At 40.5% G+C, this 20,170-nt stretch overlaps 2 protein-coding genes across 4 annotated transcripts in view; both read left to right on the top strand.

Annotated features, from left to right (window-relative positions):
• LHFPL3 (lipoma HMGIC fusion partner-like 3) overlaps nucleotides 1–20,170 on the top strand; it is a 475,460-nt gene that overhangs the window by 25,468 nt on the left and 429,822 nt on the right. The window lies entirely within an intron of this gene.
• Nucleotides 7,018–7,548, top strand: TRAPPC2L (trafficking protein particle complex 2-like). The gene is given in 5 exon segments (XM_014536954.1): nucleotides 7,018–7,049; nucleotides 7,051–7,160; nucleotides 7,163–7,192; nucleotides 7,195–7,314; nucleotides 7,317–7,548. Coding segments are annotated over 5 exon segments (411 nt in total). The 3' UTR covers nucleotides 7,436–7,548.

The raw sequence follows: 20,170 nt of genomic DNA, 5'->3' as shown, positions 1-20,170 counted from the left end.
AATATAAATGCAAAGTAAACATCATTACATAAAAGGGTACGGTCTTTTTTTTTTTTTTAGTTTTATTCATTTCAAACCGCGGGCCGTCGTTTGCCCACGGCTGCTCTATCCACTGAGCAAAACCAGCCAGGGCATGATTTCATTTTTTTAAAACAATTTTGTGAGGTATGTGTTATATCATAAAACTGACCTTCAGAAAGGTGACTAACTTGCCCAAGGTCACATAGAGAGTAAGTGACAGGGTTGACTTCAAACCCAGGACAATCTGATCCTCAAACCTTGTCATTTTCCATTGCTCCTTGCAAACAAGGGTTTTTAGGATTTTTAGCCACAGAGCTAATGTCTGAGTCTGTTTGAGCTGCCATAACAAAATACCACAGACTGGGTATTTATAAACACAGACGTTTATTGCTCACAATTCTGGAGGCTAGAAATCTGAGATGGGGGTGCCAGCATGGTTGGGTGAGGGTTCTCTTCATGGTCACAGACTTTTCCTTGTGTCCTTATGTGGTGGAAGGGACTAGGAAGGTCTTGGGGTCTTTTTTTTCAGTGCACTAATCCCATTCCTGAGGGCTCCAGTCTCATGATTTGAGCACCTCCCAGAGGCCTCACCTTCAATTACCATCACCTTGGTTTAGAATTTCAATATATGAATTTCGAGGGAACATTAACATTCAGACCATAGCAGCTGGTCACCAGAAAATACCTACAGTTTTAAAGAACACAGGGTGATCCAGCGAAGTTTCCACATAAGAAAACCTGGACAATGGCAAGAAATTCACGTAAAGCGTTTTTGTTCTCTTAGAAAACACAGTTTAAGCATAGCCCCGGCTTTGGAGCCTGCCTCCGAGTATCCTGTTCCACAGTTCACCATGCCTTCTCTGTGCTCACTGTACACTGCCCATATGTCTGTAGTCACACTTGTCATACTTTATGATGCCTGGCACAGGGCCTGGCATAGAGCAAGACCTGAATGCGTGTTTATTGAATTAATCAGGTGAAGGTATCCAGGAACATCTCGGAGAATGGGAGGGGCAGAGGGAGACCAGGGTTGAGCTAACTGGACTTGAAGACGAGCCCCCTATTTCTGTGTTTGCTGAGGATGGATCGGCAGGCCCTGAAATATACATGCAGTGACAGACTTGCTGATAAAATCCAGGCTTTCTATTCATTGTGTTTTCAGCTGTAGGGAAGGTTGATTGCCACAGTGGATTTTTTTTTAATTAAGTGCTTTCATTCCTGTGTGTGTATATACATTTACATGCATTTTTGCCTGAGATGTACACAAGGAAATAATTTGCAGAAAGACTTCAGAGGGTGAAAATGTGGAGGTCCATATGCTTTGAAGATTCAAAAATCCCCATTTTGGCCTCTAAGCTAATGATCGGGTAACTATAGCCTGCTGGCCAAATACCTCTTGCCTTTTGCACAAAAACTGAGCTAGGAATGATTTTTACTTTCTTGTGTGTGTGTGGTGAAAAAAACAAAAGAATATTTCATGACATCTGAAAATAATATCAAATTCAATGTCAATGCCCATAAATAAAGTTTTATTGGAACCCACCCACGCTGGTTCATTTATGTATTATTTGTGGCTGCTTTTGTGCTACAAAAGCAGAGTTGTATAGTTGCAACAGTCACCATATGGCCCACAACGCCTCAAATATTTTCTATCTGGTTCTTTGCAGAAAAAGTTTGCCAACCTCTCCTCTAAGCCATGATAATGTCATTCTCTTTTTGGGCTGGTAGGAAAACAGAGTAGCTTTGTTTCCATTGTTTCAGGAGCCTTCTTGCAGAACATATTGATTTCATTTATAGATTTCTATTGATTTTTGTTGTTACTTTAATCTGTGTTGTCATGAAGGGCCTGGAATAACTGTTGTACATTCTTAAGGTACATTCTAAATAGCATCTGGAAAATCTCTCATGATTGATTTTGGTAAAGCAGCTTTAATTTTTAAATTGCTTTTGAACTTTTCCATTTGAGAGTGAACACTAAGGGGAAAGGGTGAGATGGGTAATAACAGCCCGTGGCCTTCTGCTACCTCATGGGCTGCCATGAGAATTAATGAGATAATGTATAGGCAGCATTTTGTGCTTCTCAAGGAAAGGTGCCACAAAAGTATAAGATATTATTAATAACACACAGAGGGTCTGGAGGTAATGATCTTCATTTCTGACTCACAAAATAGGTTTCTACTAAAACAATTTAGATTTGACGATTAAATGCATGTTTGTAATGGGGCCAAAGTAGCAAGAAAATCTTGGAGTAATGAGAGAGACCATTGTGATTTCAAGATATATAAATGTCTTGATTTTTAAAATAGATGACTTTGGGCAGATGCCTCTGAAAAATAAAAGTGAGGAAGCAGGGAGAGTAGGAAAATGAAAGGGAAAAGCCAATGGTGGATGTATTTCTGGGATGGGTAACCTGTGGACAACCGGGCTCCATCTGTGGGGACCCTCTGAGGCACTGTGTAAAATTAAGCCTCAGGTTGTCCTTCCAAAGGAGGTTGGAATTAGTGAACTCATTAAATCAGTGGTTCCCAAACTTATTTGGCCTACCGCCCCCTTTCCAGAAAAAATATTACTCAGCCCCTGGAAATTAATTTTTTAAAAATTTTAATAGCAGTTACTCATCACCCCCAAATACACCTGTGGCCATCACTGCCCCCCTGGATCGCTGCAGCGCCTACCAGGGGGCGGTAGCGCCCACTTTGGGAATCACTGCACTAAATGATAAAAATGACCCATTGCCAGGCTTTGTGGTCAAATGTTGTGCCAGGAGCTTTGCCTAAGTAGTTTTGTTTAATTCTGAAAAAAAGTGTGGAAGGATATATTTAGTAATATTTAACAATGATAACTGAGGAGTTAGTATAAATTACATCAAGTCACTTAGTAAGTGTTAGGGCTAGAATACAGATCCGGGTCTGTCTAGCAGAAGGAAAGCTCATGCTCTTTCCTCTGTGCTATAAAAGAATGTAATTGCCTCCTAATAGGACTGAAGCTTTCCACATTCAGTCAGAGCTGCCCGCTATATGCCCATTAGCTTTTTCACCGATCAAAGCAGCTCCATTCTGACCAATCAGGACAGTGACTTTTGGACCAACCAAAATGTGAGGATTAAAATTTAAGTTGTTTCTAATTTGTAATGTTGGAAGATGGCTGTATGTGAGGAGGTTATTGCTGCAGTAACAACTCCTAGAACCTCAGTGATTTAACCACAACTTACTTCTTTCATTACATGTCCATGTGGCTGGCAGGGTGGCTTCATGTTGATACCATCCGTACTTGGGGATCCAGGCTGATGGGGCAATGTTATATGGCAGTGCTGGCTCTAGGATGAGGTAATTGAGGCACCACTGGCACTCACCCTCAGGGTCATGGAAGTGCCACCCCGGCGTTTACCATGGGGGTGAGTTCCTCCTAAGTTGGGTACTGTAGTGTGAACACTGAGAAAGAAGATACCACTAAAAAGGGCTTCCAGTGGCTAACTGGGCTAAAATAGTCCTGGCCAATGTTACTCAGTGGTTAGAGTGTCAGCCGCACACTAAAGGGTCCTGGGTTTGATTCTTGGTTGGGGCACGGGCTGGGGGGCAACAAATTGATGTGTCTCTATCACATCAATGTCTCCACCTCCCCACTCTGATGAGGATTAACAACAACACAAAAATATAAACAAATAAAAACAACAATAAAAACAAATCCTAGCAGCCATTTCTACACAGGGAACTCCCATGAAAACTGCACTTCAGGGAGAAGCCTGAAGTGAAATACTTCCTTCTGCACTGAACCAGCTCTTATAAAGAAATTCCTGGGATCCTATTTCAACCAATAGGAGTCCTACTGAGCTTTCCACATTCAATTGGAGCTGCGTGCATATATCCCATTAGCTTCTTCACTGAATCAATCAAAGCAGCTCCATTCTGACTAATCAGAACAGTGACTTTTGGACCAATCAAAATGTGAGGATTTGGAGTCCTCATTTGCATGAGGATGAACCAATTGGGGACCAGGGGTGGGGACTTCTGTCTATATAAGTCAGCTCCCCTCTGGTTTTGAGAGCACACTTTCTCCCTACCCCCATCTTTAAAAAAATATATATTTGATTTCAAAGAGGGAGAGAGAGAGAGAGAAACATCAACGATGAGAGAGAATCATTGACTGGCTGCCTCCTGCACGCCCCCCACTGGGGATCGAGCCCACAACCCAGTCATGTGCCCTGACGGGGAATCGAACCATGACTCCTGGTTCATAGGTCAATACTCAACCACTGAGCCACCCAGGCTGGGCCACACTTTCCCTTTCCACTGAAGACTGGAGTAGAGCAGTGCAGGGCAAAGCAGACTAGCATGGGAAGAAAGGAAGTTTGGGACATGCAGGAGGTAAAACAATACCCAGAAAAGATGTACTAATACCTGCGAGTGGTTGAAATGGAGTAGGAATTGCATTCTCTTTTTGAGAAGGTTGTAGAAGAGGGAGACAGAGTGCTGGACTTGAGTCCAATGAGCCTTATTTTGATATCCTAGCGCTTAGTATTCGTCGGGCACATAGAGATGCTCAATCAATCTTTATAGAAGTAAATTCAGCTGAACGTTATCCAGGATGATGGCAAAAGATGCAGTCGGGAAAAAATTCTACAGTGACTGGGCCGTAGACCAGGTTGGCATGTGCAGCTCTCGTCTCATTCAGAGGAAGCGACCTAGTTTATCTTGCCAAGCACCCCATTGAGGGCTTTCCTTTGCTCTCTTCACAACTGGCTTCACAAATAAGGGGTAATTTCCCTAACTATACCAGCTGTGCCTTCTACTTCCATAGGAAGGGTTTCTGCTATCATTTTAATATAAAGTTATCTCCTTCTGCTTGCCTATATGAATACATTTTATGGTTATGGTTTTGGCCACATTCTTGATATAGAGTCATTCCTAGAAATTCAGTAAATATAATACAGGGAAAATGAAACAGAAATGAGAACCCAGCTAATTTGTATTAGAGATGGGTGAGCCCATTTGCAGATTACTGAATTTTGTAAAATAGCCAGCAAAGAGAAAACAAATAAATCAAACAGCCAGCACTGCCGAATATAGGGCTTTTCTTTCCATTTATTTTGCTAAGTGTGGATGGTTGTTAATTATGTATTTATGACAGTACTTTATAGCTTAATTATGAGTGTCCTGAGCATGTTTTCCGAATGTAATGAAGTCTGGACTGCATGGGGCCCTCTTGCTCCATTATTCTGCTGTTAAACTTTATCTGAGAAGTGGTTTAATTTTGCCGTGGAGTTTGTGGATTACTTATATTGGGGTGATTTAGCTGGGTTCTCACGATCAAACTAAAATACCAGAGAGGTGTTCTTATTTTTGAGAGATTTTATACAGTTTCTACTTTTACTGCATACAAATAATGCATTTGATTATTAGAACCATTTTTGGTGTTGAGTTCTGAGGGGCTTATCTTATGGGCTATAAATGTCAGCGCAATCCTTTTATTTACAGCTTAGGAATTAGATGCTTTGCATTGAACTTGTACCCTGAGTGCACACCTTTCTTTTTCTCCCATTTTTAAATTAAAGAATTAGTATGTTGTTACACTTAAGCTTCTGTGTCTTAAGATGGGATTCAGTTTTGACTCCTATCTGGTATTAATATTGGGTCAGATAAAATGGGCTGTTGATGGCTTGGGGACACAAATGATCAGATTTTAAGCAGGCAGAAGAGGGAGACTACAGTCTTATTGATGACAGAAGCTAAAATGAGTGGATTTGGAAACATCAGTATAATGGATGTGTGTTTTCCAACTTGGAAATTCTAGATCTATTCATGCAGTATTAGTAAAAAAAAGTGTGTGTATTTTGGTTTATTTGTATTGTTTTGGGCTACCCAGGTAAATAAAATTATGTGTGACTTGCAGATAAAAGTGGCTGTTGCTGAGGGATTACTGGGATTTAAGGAGGGGGAGTATCTCATAGTAATCTTATTATTATTTTACCTAAAGACACAGGATAAAAATTGCATGTATGTAATGGTCCTTTAACTAGAAGTAGCTATATACCCCAGGCTTGCTTTCTTCTTGTGCTTCTGAACTTTAAGCTTTTGCCCGGAAGCACTGAGAATCTGTCACTGTTATTCTTTGGCTATTGTTTCTTGCCTATGAACCCAGCTTTCCTTTCATTGGGCATCTAGTGCTCTTGCTAAGGTTGTTTATCAGTAGAGAGCAGTGTGGAATGAAGCTGTCAGCTCATTAATGGGGTGTGTGCGTGACTTAGGTGCACCCTGGAATTTAGGAGGCTGAATTAGGAGGTTTCACCAAGCAATTGCTGTGGATCCTGCACTTTATTTTCCTCAGCAGGACAATTTGGATTTGAATAACATTTTCCTTTTGGTTAAAACCTCTGTCCAGTTTCTTTTGAAAGGTGTGAGGTATCGTCATGGGAACCATAGAACTGTTGGTCTGTGGAAAAGCTATGCAAAGAAAAGCAAAACAAAACAATACACACATGCACACATACACACATGTGCACACTCACACCATGTCTGGGAAGTGGACGGGGATGCTGAGGCTGGGAGTGGGGAGAGGAGGTGGGGGATGGGGCCTTGGTAAAAGCAGCAACAAAGAAATAAAATGAGAGTCAGGACATGCTGGTGAGCAGAAAGAACTGACTGCAAGCAGGGTGTCTACAAGCCTCTTGCCTTGGGCAAGGTTCAGTCTGTGTTTTCTAGTTGATTATGTCTTTCCTGTTTTTTAATTGCTTTCTAGTTCCCCAAGTTTCAGAATGTAGTTCACTGTTTTCACTTTGGACTTGTTCATTGATTAACTTGCAAATTCTGGAGTGTTGATATTACCATGACTTTCTCTGACTGAGAAATTAGATAATTTTCTTTTTATCCAGTAAGTCACAATGTGGATGCTATACAACATGGATACATAATCCTCAGTCGGCTGTATGGTGCTCTTATGCTTAGAATTTGAAAGTGGAAATTTGGGATACTTATAAGAATATATAAGGGGCCTCCCAAGATGGCGGTGTGCCTGGCGGTGATCGCCAAGGAGTGTCCCCACGGAGAATGAGCTGAAGTTCCACTACATGGTGCACACGTCCCTGGACGTGGTGGATGAGAAGATCTCTGCAATGGGGAAGGCCCTGGTGGACCAGAGGGAGCTAACCTGGGCCTGCTGTACCACACAGAAAACTACAGGTATGTGGCTATGTGACCAACTCCAAGGTGAAGTTTGTTATGGTGATGGATTCTTCCAACACAGCACTTCGTGACGAGATCCGAAGTATGTTCCAGAAGCTGCACAACTCCCACACAGATTGATGTGTAACCCCTTCTATAACTCAGAAGACCGCATTCAGTCCAGGGCCTTCAATAGCATGGTGACATCTATGATGATACAGGTCTGTTGGGTGAGAAGATTGCTGCCTGTTGATTGAAGAGAAGTGGTTTGTACATAACTGTATTGTGTAGATGTGTATTTATTATCATTTACCCCACACGGGGGCAAGGCCAGGTGGGGTGCATGTCAACTAAAGGTCTTGTGACATCAGGTTTGGTGTTTTCCTTCTGCCGAGGGTTTAACTAGAGAGAGTTTAATGCAGGACTTTTCAGGGATGGAGCAGACAGAGGTCAGGGACAAGATAGCAGGGAGCCATTGTCCCCACAGCACGAAGGGGCAGTGGGAGCTGGTTGGTAGGAGCCCACAGAGCTTGGAGCCCTGGAGAAGCTGTGGCCATGGGGCAGCCTCTCTGTCCCACCAGCTGCTCTTGTGGCGCCCTCCAGTGGCTGACCAGGTGGGGTGTTGTGTAAGGCCTCCATAGCTGGATTTAGAACTTCCTCCACAGGGAGAAGTTCTCTTTCTGGTCTTGCATCAGCCCGATGTCTGGACTTGGCCCAACCTTGGAAGGCAGCTGTTAGGAGATCTAGGCCACTTCGTGTAACTGCAGCATTTCACCTGTAGCTGTTGCTTTCTGAGCATGAAGGAGCCTCTTCCATCTGTTAGTGCACAGTGTTTCTAGTGGCTTGAGGGCTGGACGGGGTTAGGCTCTGAGTCCCCTGCTGCGCCTCAGGCTCGAGGGCAAACTGCCTGCGGGGGGAGGGGGGCTTACATTTGAGGAGGAGCTGATGTAATTAGATGTCTATATTCTGTGTCCCCAGAGGCTTGCTCAGCCAAGTCCAGAGGACAGTCCTAATAGTTGACTGTGGCTGACGTGTCAGCCCCTTCTGGGGTCAGGCAGCCCAGGCTCTTTGCCATTTTTGTGTCCTGTGAAGTAGGAGAGGCGACAGGGACCTGCTCAGTCTGAGCCCCACCCGCACAGTCTGCTCCAAGTTGTACTCAGCGCACACAGCTGTTGGCTAGCTTCCTTGAGTCAGCGCCCCAAGACAGTCGTTGAGTCCCTCCCTCCCACCCTCAGTCACTGGGGAGAGGGTCTCTGACCAGGGGGAAGGCGGCTCAGATTCCTGGGAGAATGGGCTGGAACATTGGTGAGCCTAGGGCTGGAACTGGGAGATGAACTCCCAAGGGGTTTCCTTCCCGTCTAACAAGCACAGGATTGCTTTTTTAAATTACAGAAATAAAAACAACAACAGCTAGGAATGTGTATTAAAAACACGTCCCAGTCCCCGTCTCCCGCCTTACCGCAGGTGGAAGTGGAAAACCTAGAGGAGGGCTGAGAAGTACCAAACAGGCTTTGGTTGCAAATGCCAGTGGACTGTTGGCCCCCTCTCACAGGATTTCTTCCCTGCAGTCCATGGTTGAGGTTTTTTGTTTTTTTAAAATATATATTTTATTGATTTTTTTACAGATAGGAAGGGAGAGGGATAGAGAGTTAGAAACATCGATGAGAGAGAAACATCGATCAGCTGTCCCCTGCACACCTCCTACTGGGGATGTGCCTGCAACGGAATCGAACCGGGGACCTTTCAATCCACAGGCCGACACTCTATCCACTAAGCCAAACCGGTTAGGACCATGGTTGAGGTTTTGATAGTGATCTCTCCTGCCTGAGCAGTGGCTCTGATAGGGACTGCAAGTTGCCCACCAGTATCCATTCTTCCTTGCTTCCTTACTCACTTCCCCAGTGTTATTGAGGACAATTGGCCAGACAAAAGGTATTTCCTAGCTTTCATAGCACACAAGGATAGATAGTTTTATGGCATGTGAGTGAATGATGTTGGGAGAGACTTTTAGGAAAGATCCTTTAAAAGGGGGTTCACGTGACAGATGGAGTCCTTCCTCACCTTCTCCCTTCTTCCTGCCTAAAACTTGAATGTGATGGCTGGAACTCATCCCCTAAGGACAGGGAGCAAAAAGCTAGTAGGAGCCTGGGTCGTTGCTGAAATACCAGCTCTGGGCTACTTTCATTCAGCAATTTTTTTATGTAAAATAAATAAATAAATAAATAAATCCTTGTTGAGGCACAAAAAAGAAGAAAAAAAGAAAAAAGAATATATAAGTCCATAATTTCACATAAACAAATAGTGTTGCAACAATAATAATACCACCAACAAAATGTGAACTGTCTGGGATATGCACATAGCATACATAACCTATGAGTGTTCCCCCATTGTATGAATATGCATGTAGGAGATATATATTTTCCATGACAGATTTATGCAGACCAAAAGTCTGGACCCAGATGATCTCACTTCACATTGGGAACTTCAGAGAGGATAACATTTTTAGGTGGGTGGATTGTTAATGGCCGGCTAATTTGTTTTTCTTTTCAGTGAAAGTTACAGCCCATTTAAGAATAATCTAGCCCTTTAGGAACTGTTGCCTCTTGGTTGGTAATTTGCTGCTATTCCAAGCAGCCATTAAAAACAGTCCAAATTCAGCTGCAGTTGTTAGGACCTAACCATGACTTCAGTCTGGTAGCCGGAGGTACATGTCCACCCACAACATAATCCAGCCTCTAACAGCCTGCGTGCTGGTGAGGAAGCTACTTTCTTACATATACGTTAACTTTTAGGCTCTTGTCATTTTCTGGTCAGGGAGCCTGTGAGACTGAAATTCAGGGTTGCAGTTCTGAATATATGATGTTGATTTGGGACCAACAGGGGCAGTAAATCTGGTACTTGCATCTTGGTATTAGTATAGTTCTTGATTCATCTGTGACTTTAATGTTCCCAGGATTCTGTTCGAATTCTATATTTAGGATCAGCTGGTTGTGATTTTATTATACATCATCCAGTGAATGGTGGGATAATAAATTAATCAAAACAAAAACTTGGTGCCTGTCATTGACCATACTTCTAAGGAAAGGAAAATGTCTATGGCTTAAACATGAATTTCCCAAAGTTTTCCCAAGAGATACTTTAAAAAAAAAGCAGTTTCATAGGCAAATAAGTTTTTGAAATGCTGCATATCCTAGGTCTCTACTAAAGATTCATAAAGCACATGAACATTAGTATAGGTTCTGAGAAGTCCCACAATAAATAATGCTGGTGAACTTTGTTAACCCAACATGTTCTACTTACTTGACTACTAGCCCTTTCCACCAAATATCTAATGGAATAGTGTATCCATTTGGTACATTTTTCTTTAAGCAAATTTTTCAAGACAACGGGTGATGGAATTTTACTTGGAAATAACAGGAAAAAAGTCGTTCTTTACTTATTTGCACAGCAGCTGTCACATTTCAGGAAAAATTTTGAGATAAATGAAATGAATTTTTAGTTGGATGAAACTAGGAAACACTTGATTCTAAAGTATTATATATGTTTTTAATATTTCTGAAATTATTTTTGCTTTTTATTTATTGATGGTGTGTTATATCCTGCCTACCTTTCAACTCCCAATCTGGAAAGAAACATGTCTTGAATATTTGTTGATTTGGATGATAACTCTGTTATCTATGAATGGATGTTAAAGTTTCTTTGCAGACTAGGGATGGAGGGTGGAAGACACATATAAAAATGGAAATTAAGATGCAGCACAGGAAGTACTATGTAGGTGTTCCTGGGGTGTTAGAAACACACACAGAGAGAGCCCTGCCTTGATGGATGGTTTTGGTAACACGTGAAGGGCGTCAAAGGGACTGCTGTTATTGCAAATAATTTTGGAGCCCACTGGAAGTATGGGTTCCTTCACCAGACGGTGAGCCACATAGTACAGACTTTGTGTGTTTTTTGTGTCACTAGGTCCTAGCACAGTGCTAGGCACATGATAATCAGGAAATTGGTGTGTGTGTTTTTTGCATCTTCAACGAACTAGTAGAATTGAGAGCAGAATGTTTTGACTCCACCTGTCATTCAGATAAATATTTATTTGCCTTATTAATGCTATTTGCTTCAAACAATAAATACGGACTATTAGTTGATTTTAAATTCTGTTCATAATGAATTTCATCTATACAAATAATAATGCAAAGTAAAGATGAAGATGATAAATACTGCACAGGTAAAATTTGATATGTTTGGCAAACCGGTTGCAAAACCAAATCTGTTTGGTAAAATTGAAATTTGTAAAACTTGGCCTGGGAAAAATTGGACTTGATGAAAGTAATCAAAGTAACATAAAACTAACAAGACTCAAAATTACACACGGTTACATTTCTTATTGGTCAAGAGTTCACAGAAGAATGAAATTTTGACAGCATTTAGATTTGCAAGATTTGATCCCAGAAAAATAAATTTGGTAGAAACAATGGGTGCAAAGGAAACCTCACAGACACTATCCTGGATCATCCACTTCAATAATGGGTCTCTGGGGACCAACCTCTATGCCACTTTATTTTCCAGGGACTGTATTATTACAGTTCTCTAGCATCTGGCATTCTCTTACTATTATCGTAGCTACCTGCACTCATTTTCCATATTAAACTGTTTCCATCATTTACCCCCTAGCTCACTATTCCCCAAAGGGCTCCAGAATCATCTGGAATACTAGCTAAAAGGCAGATTCTTGGGTGCTATCCCTACACTACTGAATCTGAATCTATAGGGCTTGGCCTAGGAATATGAATCTTTATAGCACATGGGGTGATCCTTATGCAGATTAAAGTTTGGGAACTACTGATTAATATATAGGATTCATGATTTTGGATGTGGGAAAGGACACAAACAATACTGTTGGTGGCAGGATGTAAGTACAGCACAAAATCAACTATTCATTGATTAATCCAATCATTCAACACATAGTTTATTGACATATTTATGTGTCAGCCTCTGTCTTAGGTTCTGGGGAGGGGGGTGTAGAATGGGAGGTGTTCAACAAGATCAAAACCCTATTCTTATTAAATTTACATTTTAGTGTGAAAAACTGACTATACACAAGTAAAAGTAAATATTTTCAGGTAGATAATGTCAATGAATAAAGTGTAAGGAAGTTTTCATGTAGAACTTTTTAGTATATCATCAAATGCCCAGAGCCCACAGGAAGGGAGATGCTAGATGAGGTCTCTGAAGTCGGCCATCTTTCCAGTAGGGGCAAGGATAACACTGGAAGTTTTCTTCTTTTGATTCTCCTGGTAATATCCCTGCTACTTGTCTTGAATGTAGATTGTCATGATGATGAGATGAGGCTGAACTGGCTGGAGGTTGTGAAAAGTTGCTTTGTGAGAATGAATTTTTGATCTATGAAAGCTTTTGTTGAAACATACTCCTTGGTGGACATCAAGAAGGCAGTAAAGTTGGCCAAGTGTCTGCAGGCCAATTTCTATTACTCTGGGCTGGCAGGGGAGACGTGGCTACACTCCTCCTCATTGCTAGAATATATGGTGAAATATTTTAGTCATTTCACCAATAAAATTTATACATCTACAATTCAGAATATATAGATTTTTTCTTGAAAGTTCTAGGAGTCCTGCAAAGCATTGTTGTTGGTATGCAGTATACTCATGTTATGACTTTAAAATTTTGATATATGATATAATATAAATCTTAATTTTCCTGTTGGATGTTTTGTTGGTGAGGTCAAAAACACAAAATCACAAATTGGCTACATTTCCCCAACTATCTGGATGGTTTTCAGTTCCCAACTAACTTTGTTGGGACTGCAGGAAGGTTGAAAATATCCCAAACTGCTGTGAGTGGCAGAATACTGAATTAATAGTGACATCTTGTAAAGTTCCATACCCTGCTTAATCAGGACAGAAGGCAAGAATTTGCTGACTCACTAGCATCCTCTCAGGTGCCTGGTTTAAACCATCCCTAGGAAAGATGACTGAGAGGGATCATGGGGCGCTGTAAGATGCTGATTACCTCTTGCAAAACACACTTAATTGTTAAAATGTATTATTTCCCTGCTTATCTGTGGAGGGAGACATATAGCTCCATTCCTTATAGGAAAAGGAGGGATATCAGGTCTTGATGTCTCACAAAGGGACACGTAGGTAGGAGGAAAAGGAAGAATTTAAGGAAAGGAGCATTTCAAATTGAATGCTTGGGAAAGCATCTCTTCATCGGAGTATTTTTTTATTCTTTGGAATCAATTTTTAAAGTAATGACAGAAACCTCATTGCTTGGAATACTTAACACCATCCATTGGCTTTTCTGAAGAATCAGCTTGCACCTGTGAGGACCTGGGTCAATTAACATAAGTTGACCCTCCCCATTTTCTATGACAGTTGGCAAAACAGTGACTGTTACACATTTCACTTCCACTCCAAATTGTCGGCAGTGTCTTCCTTAGTGTTACATAACCTCTGAGTAGGACAAATCCGCATATTAAAAAAAAACTAATGCTTCCTAAATTTTCCTGTCTTTACAATAAAAATAGCTACGATTTTATTTGCCTTTCACTGAGAAACCTAGAGTTTACTTGCCCGTGGCTTCTTCAGTTCTTGTAAAAATTCCATCTTGTGAAAGTTAAGTGGACACAGAACTGCCCTAAAATTTGGAACTTACCCAAATGAAATTTCCTTTCAGCCTAGTCTTTTAAAAATATCAGCTCTATTGGGTTATAATTTTCATATAATAAAATGCACTCATTTCAAGTATACAGTTGAGATAGACTCTACCACCCCCAAAACTTTCCTCCTGCCCCTCTATAGTGGTTCCCCTCACCCTTGACCCAGGCAACCATGACTTCCTGTCTTTATAGATCAGTTGACATTTTCTCAAATTTCAGAGAGTTGAAATATTCAGCATGTTGTCTTATGTCTCTTTTGCAGATCATGTTTTTTCGATTTATGAAAATAATTGTTAATCAGTAGTCCATTTCTTTTCATTGCTGAATAGTATTCCATTGTATGGATGTGCTACATTTGCTACCACTTGAGCATTTATGTTGCTTCCAGGTTTTAGCTATTATGAATTAAGCTGCTATGAGCATTCCTGTACAAGTCTTTGCGTTGACATGTTTTAACTCTTCTTGGGTAAATATCTCAGAATGGAATTTTTTGGACATAGGTTAAGTGCATGTTTAGCTTCTTTAAAATTGTTAAGGTGTTTTCTAAAATGGCTGTACTGTTTTACATTCCTACCAGCAATGTATGAGAATTCCACTTTACATCTCTGTTCACACTTAGCATTGCCTTTGATTATAACCTTTTAATGGATGTATGCCGGTATCTTGTTTTAATTTGCATCTTTAAAATATTTTCAAAAAATTTTCAATTACAGTTTATTTTCAGTATTATCTTGCATTGGTCCCAGGTGTATAGCAAAGTGATTCCCCCCACTATATCCAGTACCCACCTGGCAACATACATAGTTACCACAATATTATTGACTGTAGGGAGTGGCTCTAGAGTTAAGCCTCGGATTGACCTGTGGCAGAGCCACAAACAAGTCCCAGCTTAGAGGGCAGAGCCCTCTTATCTTAATTAAGCTTGACCTTATGGCCACCCCCTAGATCCTTCCTAGGTAGCTAATAGGCTGTGGGAGGTGCAGCAAGTGCTGCCAAAACAAGTGAAACTCACAAGAACATTGTAACTATGTTGACCACTACCTTGTTTTTCTCTGACTATAAAATAAAGCCTCAGCTTGCTGGCTGGATCCTTCTCTATGGCCTCATCCAGGCACAGGAGGTCCACTGAGCCCCAGCTATATTCTCTTTGTCTGTCTTTTCTTTAATCCTTCACCACCCCTCCTCAGGCTCACCGAACCCTTGGCTGTGCTTTTGTGGCACAATTGACTATATTTCTTATGCTGTACTTTACATCCCCATCACTATTTTGTAACTGACATTAATTTGAATCTTTTTTATTGATTTCAGAGAGGAAGGGAGAGGGAGAGGGAAAGATAGAAACATCAATGATGAGAATCACTGATCAGCTGCCTCCTGCATGCCCCCTACTGGGGATTGAGCCTGAAAACCCGGGCATGTGCCCTTGATCGAAGTCGAACCTGGGACCTCCTGGTTCATAGGTAGACACTCAAACACTGAGCCATGCCAACTGGGCATATTTGCATCTTTTAATGTGCTTTTTGGCCACCAGTATATCTTCTTCAGTGAAATATCTTTTCAAATCTTGTCTAAGAGTTTGGTGTGAGACTTCTTTTTCCTATTTATTATTTTATTTTACTTTTTTCATCACCATGTATCCCCTCTATGCCCTCTTTCACCTCCACACCCCCTACCCCGCAATCACCTATGAGTTTTTCATATATCCGTTATACCAGTCTATTGATGTATATGTAGACCTTGAATATTTTCTCCCAGTCTGTGATTTGCCTTTTCATTTTTTCTTAATTGAGTTTTTCTAAGAGTTCAGTTAATGTTTGGTTTTTTTTATGCTTGTGGTTCAATTCTTAAATATTCCAACACATATTTCAATGTATTACTCCTAAATTCTGAAACAGGAATTAGTCAGATCAGGTGAGATTGCTGACTTTAATTTTATAAACTTAGCACAGAAATTTTGAAAGAAATAGTGCTGAATGGCCTGGAGATACAGACCTTGCTGTTTCCTGCCAACTTCAGTCCAACCAGGTTCACTTCTAGGGCAAGCTTGGAAATCTAGATTGATTGGCAGGTCCCTGGTACCATTACAAGATGGAGCCAGGTCTCCAAATTGGTCTCTCAGGGAATTCAATGTAATCTTGGTGACTAGTCCACGCTTCCTGGGCCTTCCTTAGGGCAGACCCCTTTGAACCAGAGCAAACTGCCAACACGAGGGAATTTACCTTGTGAGTTTAAAGTGTGCCTGTCCATTTTTGATGTTTTCTTGAGCATGAAAAGAGTGTCACTCCCTTATTCTAAGAGGCTAGTACCACCTCTGAAATAACAAAGTGCTTCTTTTCTTTTAAATCTTGGATAAGTCAGCTATTTAAATTGTCCAAACTGGCAGTGAGGAAGCAGGACATCCAAGGAGGAGGGTAGTATAATAGATACACTGACTAATGAACTTTCCTGTAGTTAATGCTTTTAGGACAAGATCTGATAAAGCAGAAAGCCACCAAACTATCTGGGAGGAAGTCGCAAAGTTTCATGTAAATGTGTAGATCCAACTTGAACTTAGGGAAAATAGAAATAGTGGGAAAAGGGCTTCTTAGCCTAGACCAGTGATGGCGAACCTATGAGAGGTGACACGCGAACTCATTTTTTTGGTTGATTTTTCTTTGTTAAATGGCATTTAAATATATAAAATAAATATCAAAAATATAAGTCTTTGTTTTACTATGGTTGCAAATATCAAAAAATTTCTATATGTGACACGGCACCAGAGTTAAGTTAGGGTTTTTCAAAATGCTGACACGCCGAGCTCAAAAGGTTCGCCATCACTGGCCTAGACACTGCTCTGCCATGTAGCAGAAACAATGGATGTGGGTGGAGCCACATTGAGGAACCCTCAATCACTCAAAACCTGTTATCCCAGGTTTTACCAAATCTCTTGTCCATCATGCTGGGAAATGCCATAGTTGAGTATTTTGGGGGCAGGTTATATGAAAATCCTCTGATTAGAACAGAAACATTGAATTCTGTTGCTGGCATAGATTTTATGGGAAAATATTTACTTTGCATTTGTTGGTATCATAAAGTCTTATCTGTTTCATGATATATATCATATTCTTCTTAGTAAGCATAGTGGTTAAGAGCAAAGGATCTAAAATCATATTGACCCTTTTCCCCTCATAACTCCATCACTTAAAGCTATATGACCTTGAACATGTAATTGTATCTTCTTGAGCTTCAAGTTTCTCAACTTCAAAATGGGAAATAACAGAATCCATCTTAAAAAGTTTTCTTATGAAGATTCATTTAAATAAGCCATGTGCCTGGCATATGGTGAGTCCTTGATAAATATAAACGATTGTTTTATTAAAAATAATATATATGTAGCTATATTGAGAGATAAAAATTAAGAGATGTTAGATATGGAAATGGGAAATAATTACCAGAGCATGGTAGTTGGCATTTCTGCAGAGGGCTTAAAAACAAATGGAACACAAACAGTATTCATAGATATAAATAGAAGATTAAAAGGGTTTACCACGTTTCAGGAAAAAATAATGAAAATAGCTGTAATCTAAACATATCTGTGTGATATTTTTGAATTTCAAGAGTAAAGAAAAGTTCTGGCAGGCATTTTAATAAGAGGAAAATAGTTTTCTACAAAGAAATAAAAAGTCAAGTCAGGCATAGACAGCTCCGTAAGATGAAGACCATGTGCCAACAAATTTTTAGGAGAAATGTTTGTGACTGAGAAATTCTTAGCTGTATACGCCTGAAGAAATCAGAAAGACATTCTCAAATTTAGAAGGGCTTAGAAAATATGTCATTTATATACAATCATGAAAAGTTGACTTACAAGTATTCTCTAGCCAAGAAAGAAGTGAATAAAAACAGAGAGCAAGAAAGGAGAATTCAAAAGGAATCATTGTGAACATTGAAATCAGTTGTGTAGATTTAATTCTTAACTGTTGAAAATTTGTTTACTGAATAGAATGTAGTTGCAATAAAAAAATTTTAAGAGAAGATAAACACTAGTTTAGTATTTATAAACATGGAGAAAATCCTAAATAATTTTTTTTAAAACAGTAAGTATTAGGAGTAGTAAGGAGAAAAATAGTAAATATATTAATTTTTTAACCTCAAGAGAGGACGTTAATAAGTACTGTTTCACTCTCGTACTGATAATTAGTCATGGGCTCAATGTGTACTTTAAAGCTGAGAGGTATTTATAAGTGGAATTAGAAATAGAACTATACCTTCCATAAAGCATAGAAACTGCAAGTTGGTATGTATGGCAGGTGAATTAAAAGCATAGAAATAAAATATAATTCATGTTGCAAAAGATAAACTACAAAGGAAAGAGTAAGGTACTATACAAAATAAAAAATCATAAAGCATGCCGATGAGATTAAAACCCAGCATTCACTTATGACTATATTCGGGTTACGACTCTAAGTTAAAGTGAGTGCTACTCCTCTATGTACTGACCAAGATTTACAGATCAAGTCAATTAACCAACAAGAGAGTTTAACAGAACGCTGAATGTAAGAGCAGATGTTGAATACAGTGACTCAAAAAGGTCTACTACTATTGAGCTTCTAGCATTTTCCTCATTTATGCTTAAAAGTTCTTTTTAATATTTCCATGTTACTCTGTACAATACATAAAGATCCATGACTATTATCTTTTTATGATGGACCATACCCTCAAGCATGTCAAACTTTCGGCCAGTGGGCCACATGCCTCGTTTATTTAACCCCTTTCCCCATTGACTGTTTTTTGCCTTCCTTGCATTCTGCTCTGAATGCTTCCTTCCTCCTTTCCTTTGACCCTCATGCAGGTATTGAATGTTTACTGTGTAACAGGCACTGCACTTGCTCTGGATATAAAGTTGTAAGTAAAACAGACATGGTCCCTGCTCTCATGGAACCTAAAATCTAATGACAAATTAAGATTGTAATTCCTGCTTTCATTGTTTGCCTGATAAATATCTGCTCATCCATTTACTAGAAAACATTTTTAAATGAATAATGGTAAGTTGATTTTGACTTGAAAACAAAATCCAGTCTCCTTCATTGAAAGGTCGGTGTTGGGTAAAATATTGTTGCTTCTACTGGAATAGATGCATTGGAATGATGAGACACTAATTTGATTAAAACTGCCAAAGATGAGCATTAAAGAGTACACCCTCATTCATTATTTGAATTAGCCTTAGGAAATAAGTTGTCAGGTGGAGAAAGTGTTTTATTTCCGACTCCCACTGTGGGTTCCTAGGCCCCATGCTGGGATACTTGGATCCCCTTTACCTCACCATAATTCATCCTCTTACTAGATTTTGGCTCCTCAGACTCATTCAGCAGGCACATGGATGCAGAGAGAAATCTTGATTGTCTAGGGCAGTAGTTCTCAGTGTTTTGCCTGGAACAGCAGCATCAGCATCACTCATGAAGTTTGTTAGAAATGTAAATTCTCGGGCCCTTATCCCATATCTACTGAGTCTGAGACTGTGGGGGTGAGGCCCAACAGTTTGCATTTGACAAGTTCTTCAGCTGATTCTGATCTGTCTGTCCTCAAGCTTGCTGCAGACTGGAATCACTTGGGGAGCTTTCTAACTACTGATGCCAGGGCCCCACCTCCCATGATGCTGGACTTAATTGTTCTTGGATGTGGCCTGAGCATCAAGAGCTCTGAACTTGTGCAGTGAAGTTTGAGTACCACTGGCCTCCATCTATACAGACTGTCATTCTTTCTATAACCCACTTCTGACCCCATTTTACATACCCTATGTCCTATTTCTACAAAGAAATCTGAAAAACAAAACAGCCAGCTTCATTAGCTATCATACTGTGGTGAGGTGGTATGCAAAGTGCTTGCCAGGGCTTGGAGACAGATGGCCCTGATTACTGTTCAGGACTCCAGCACTTACCTGCTGTGTGGTTGTCAGCAGGTTATCTCACTTCCTTATGGCTCAGTTTTCTCATCTGAAAAGTATTAATCACAATGCCTGTTACCTACTTACCATGTGCCAGCCACTCTTAAAGGCAGTTTATATACAACTAGAGGCCTGGACCTGGCCGGCGATCAGGGCCAATTTGGGCCTTCTGGCTGCCGGCCGGGGCCTTCCTTCATTCCGCACCACCTCCTGGTGGTCAGCGCACGTCATAGCAAGCGATCAAACTCCCGGTCTCCTGGTCGAACTCCCAAGGGGACACTTTGCATATTAGCCTTTTATATATATACTAGAGGCCCGGTGCACAAAAATTTGTGCACTCGGGAGGGAGGGGGGGGTCCCTCAGCCCGGCCTGTGTCCTCTCGCAGTCTGAGACCCCTC

The sequence above is a fragment of the Myotis brandtii genome, unplaced genomic scaffold (genome assembly GCF_000412655.1).
Source record: "Myotis brandtii unplaced genomic scaffold, ASM41265v1 scaffold17, whole genome shotgun sequence".
NCBI lineage: Eukaryota > Metazoa > Chordata > Mammalia > Chiroptera > Vespertilionidae > Myotis > Myotis brandtii.
Note: the sequence above shows the minus strand (reverse complement) of the source record. Positions and strands in the feature narration are given on the sequence as shown.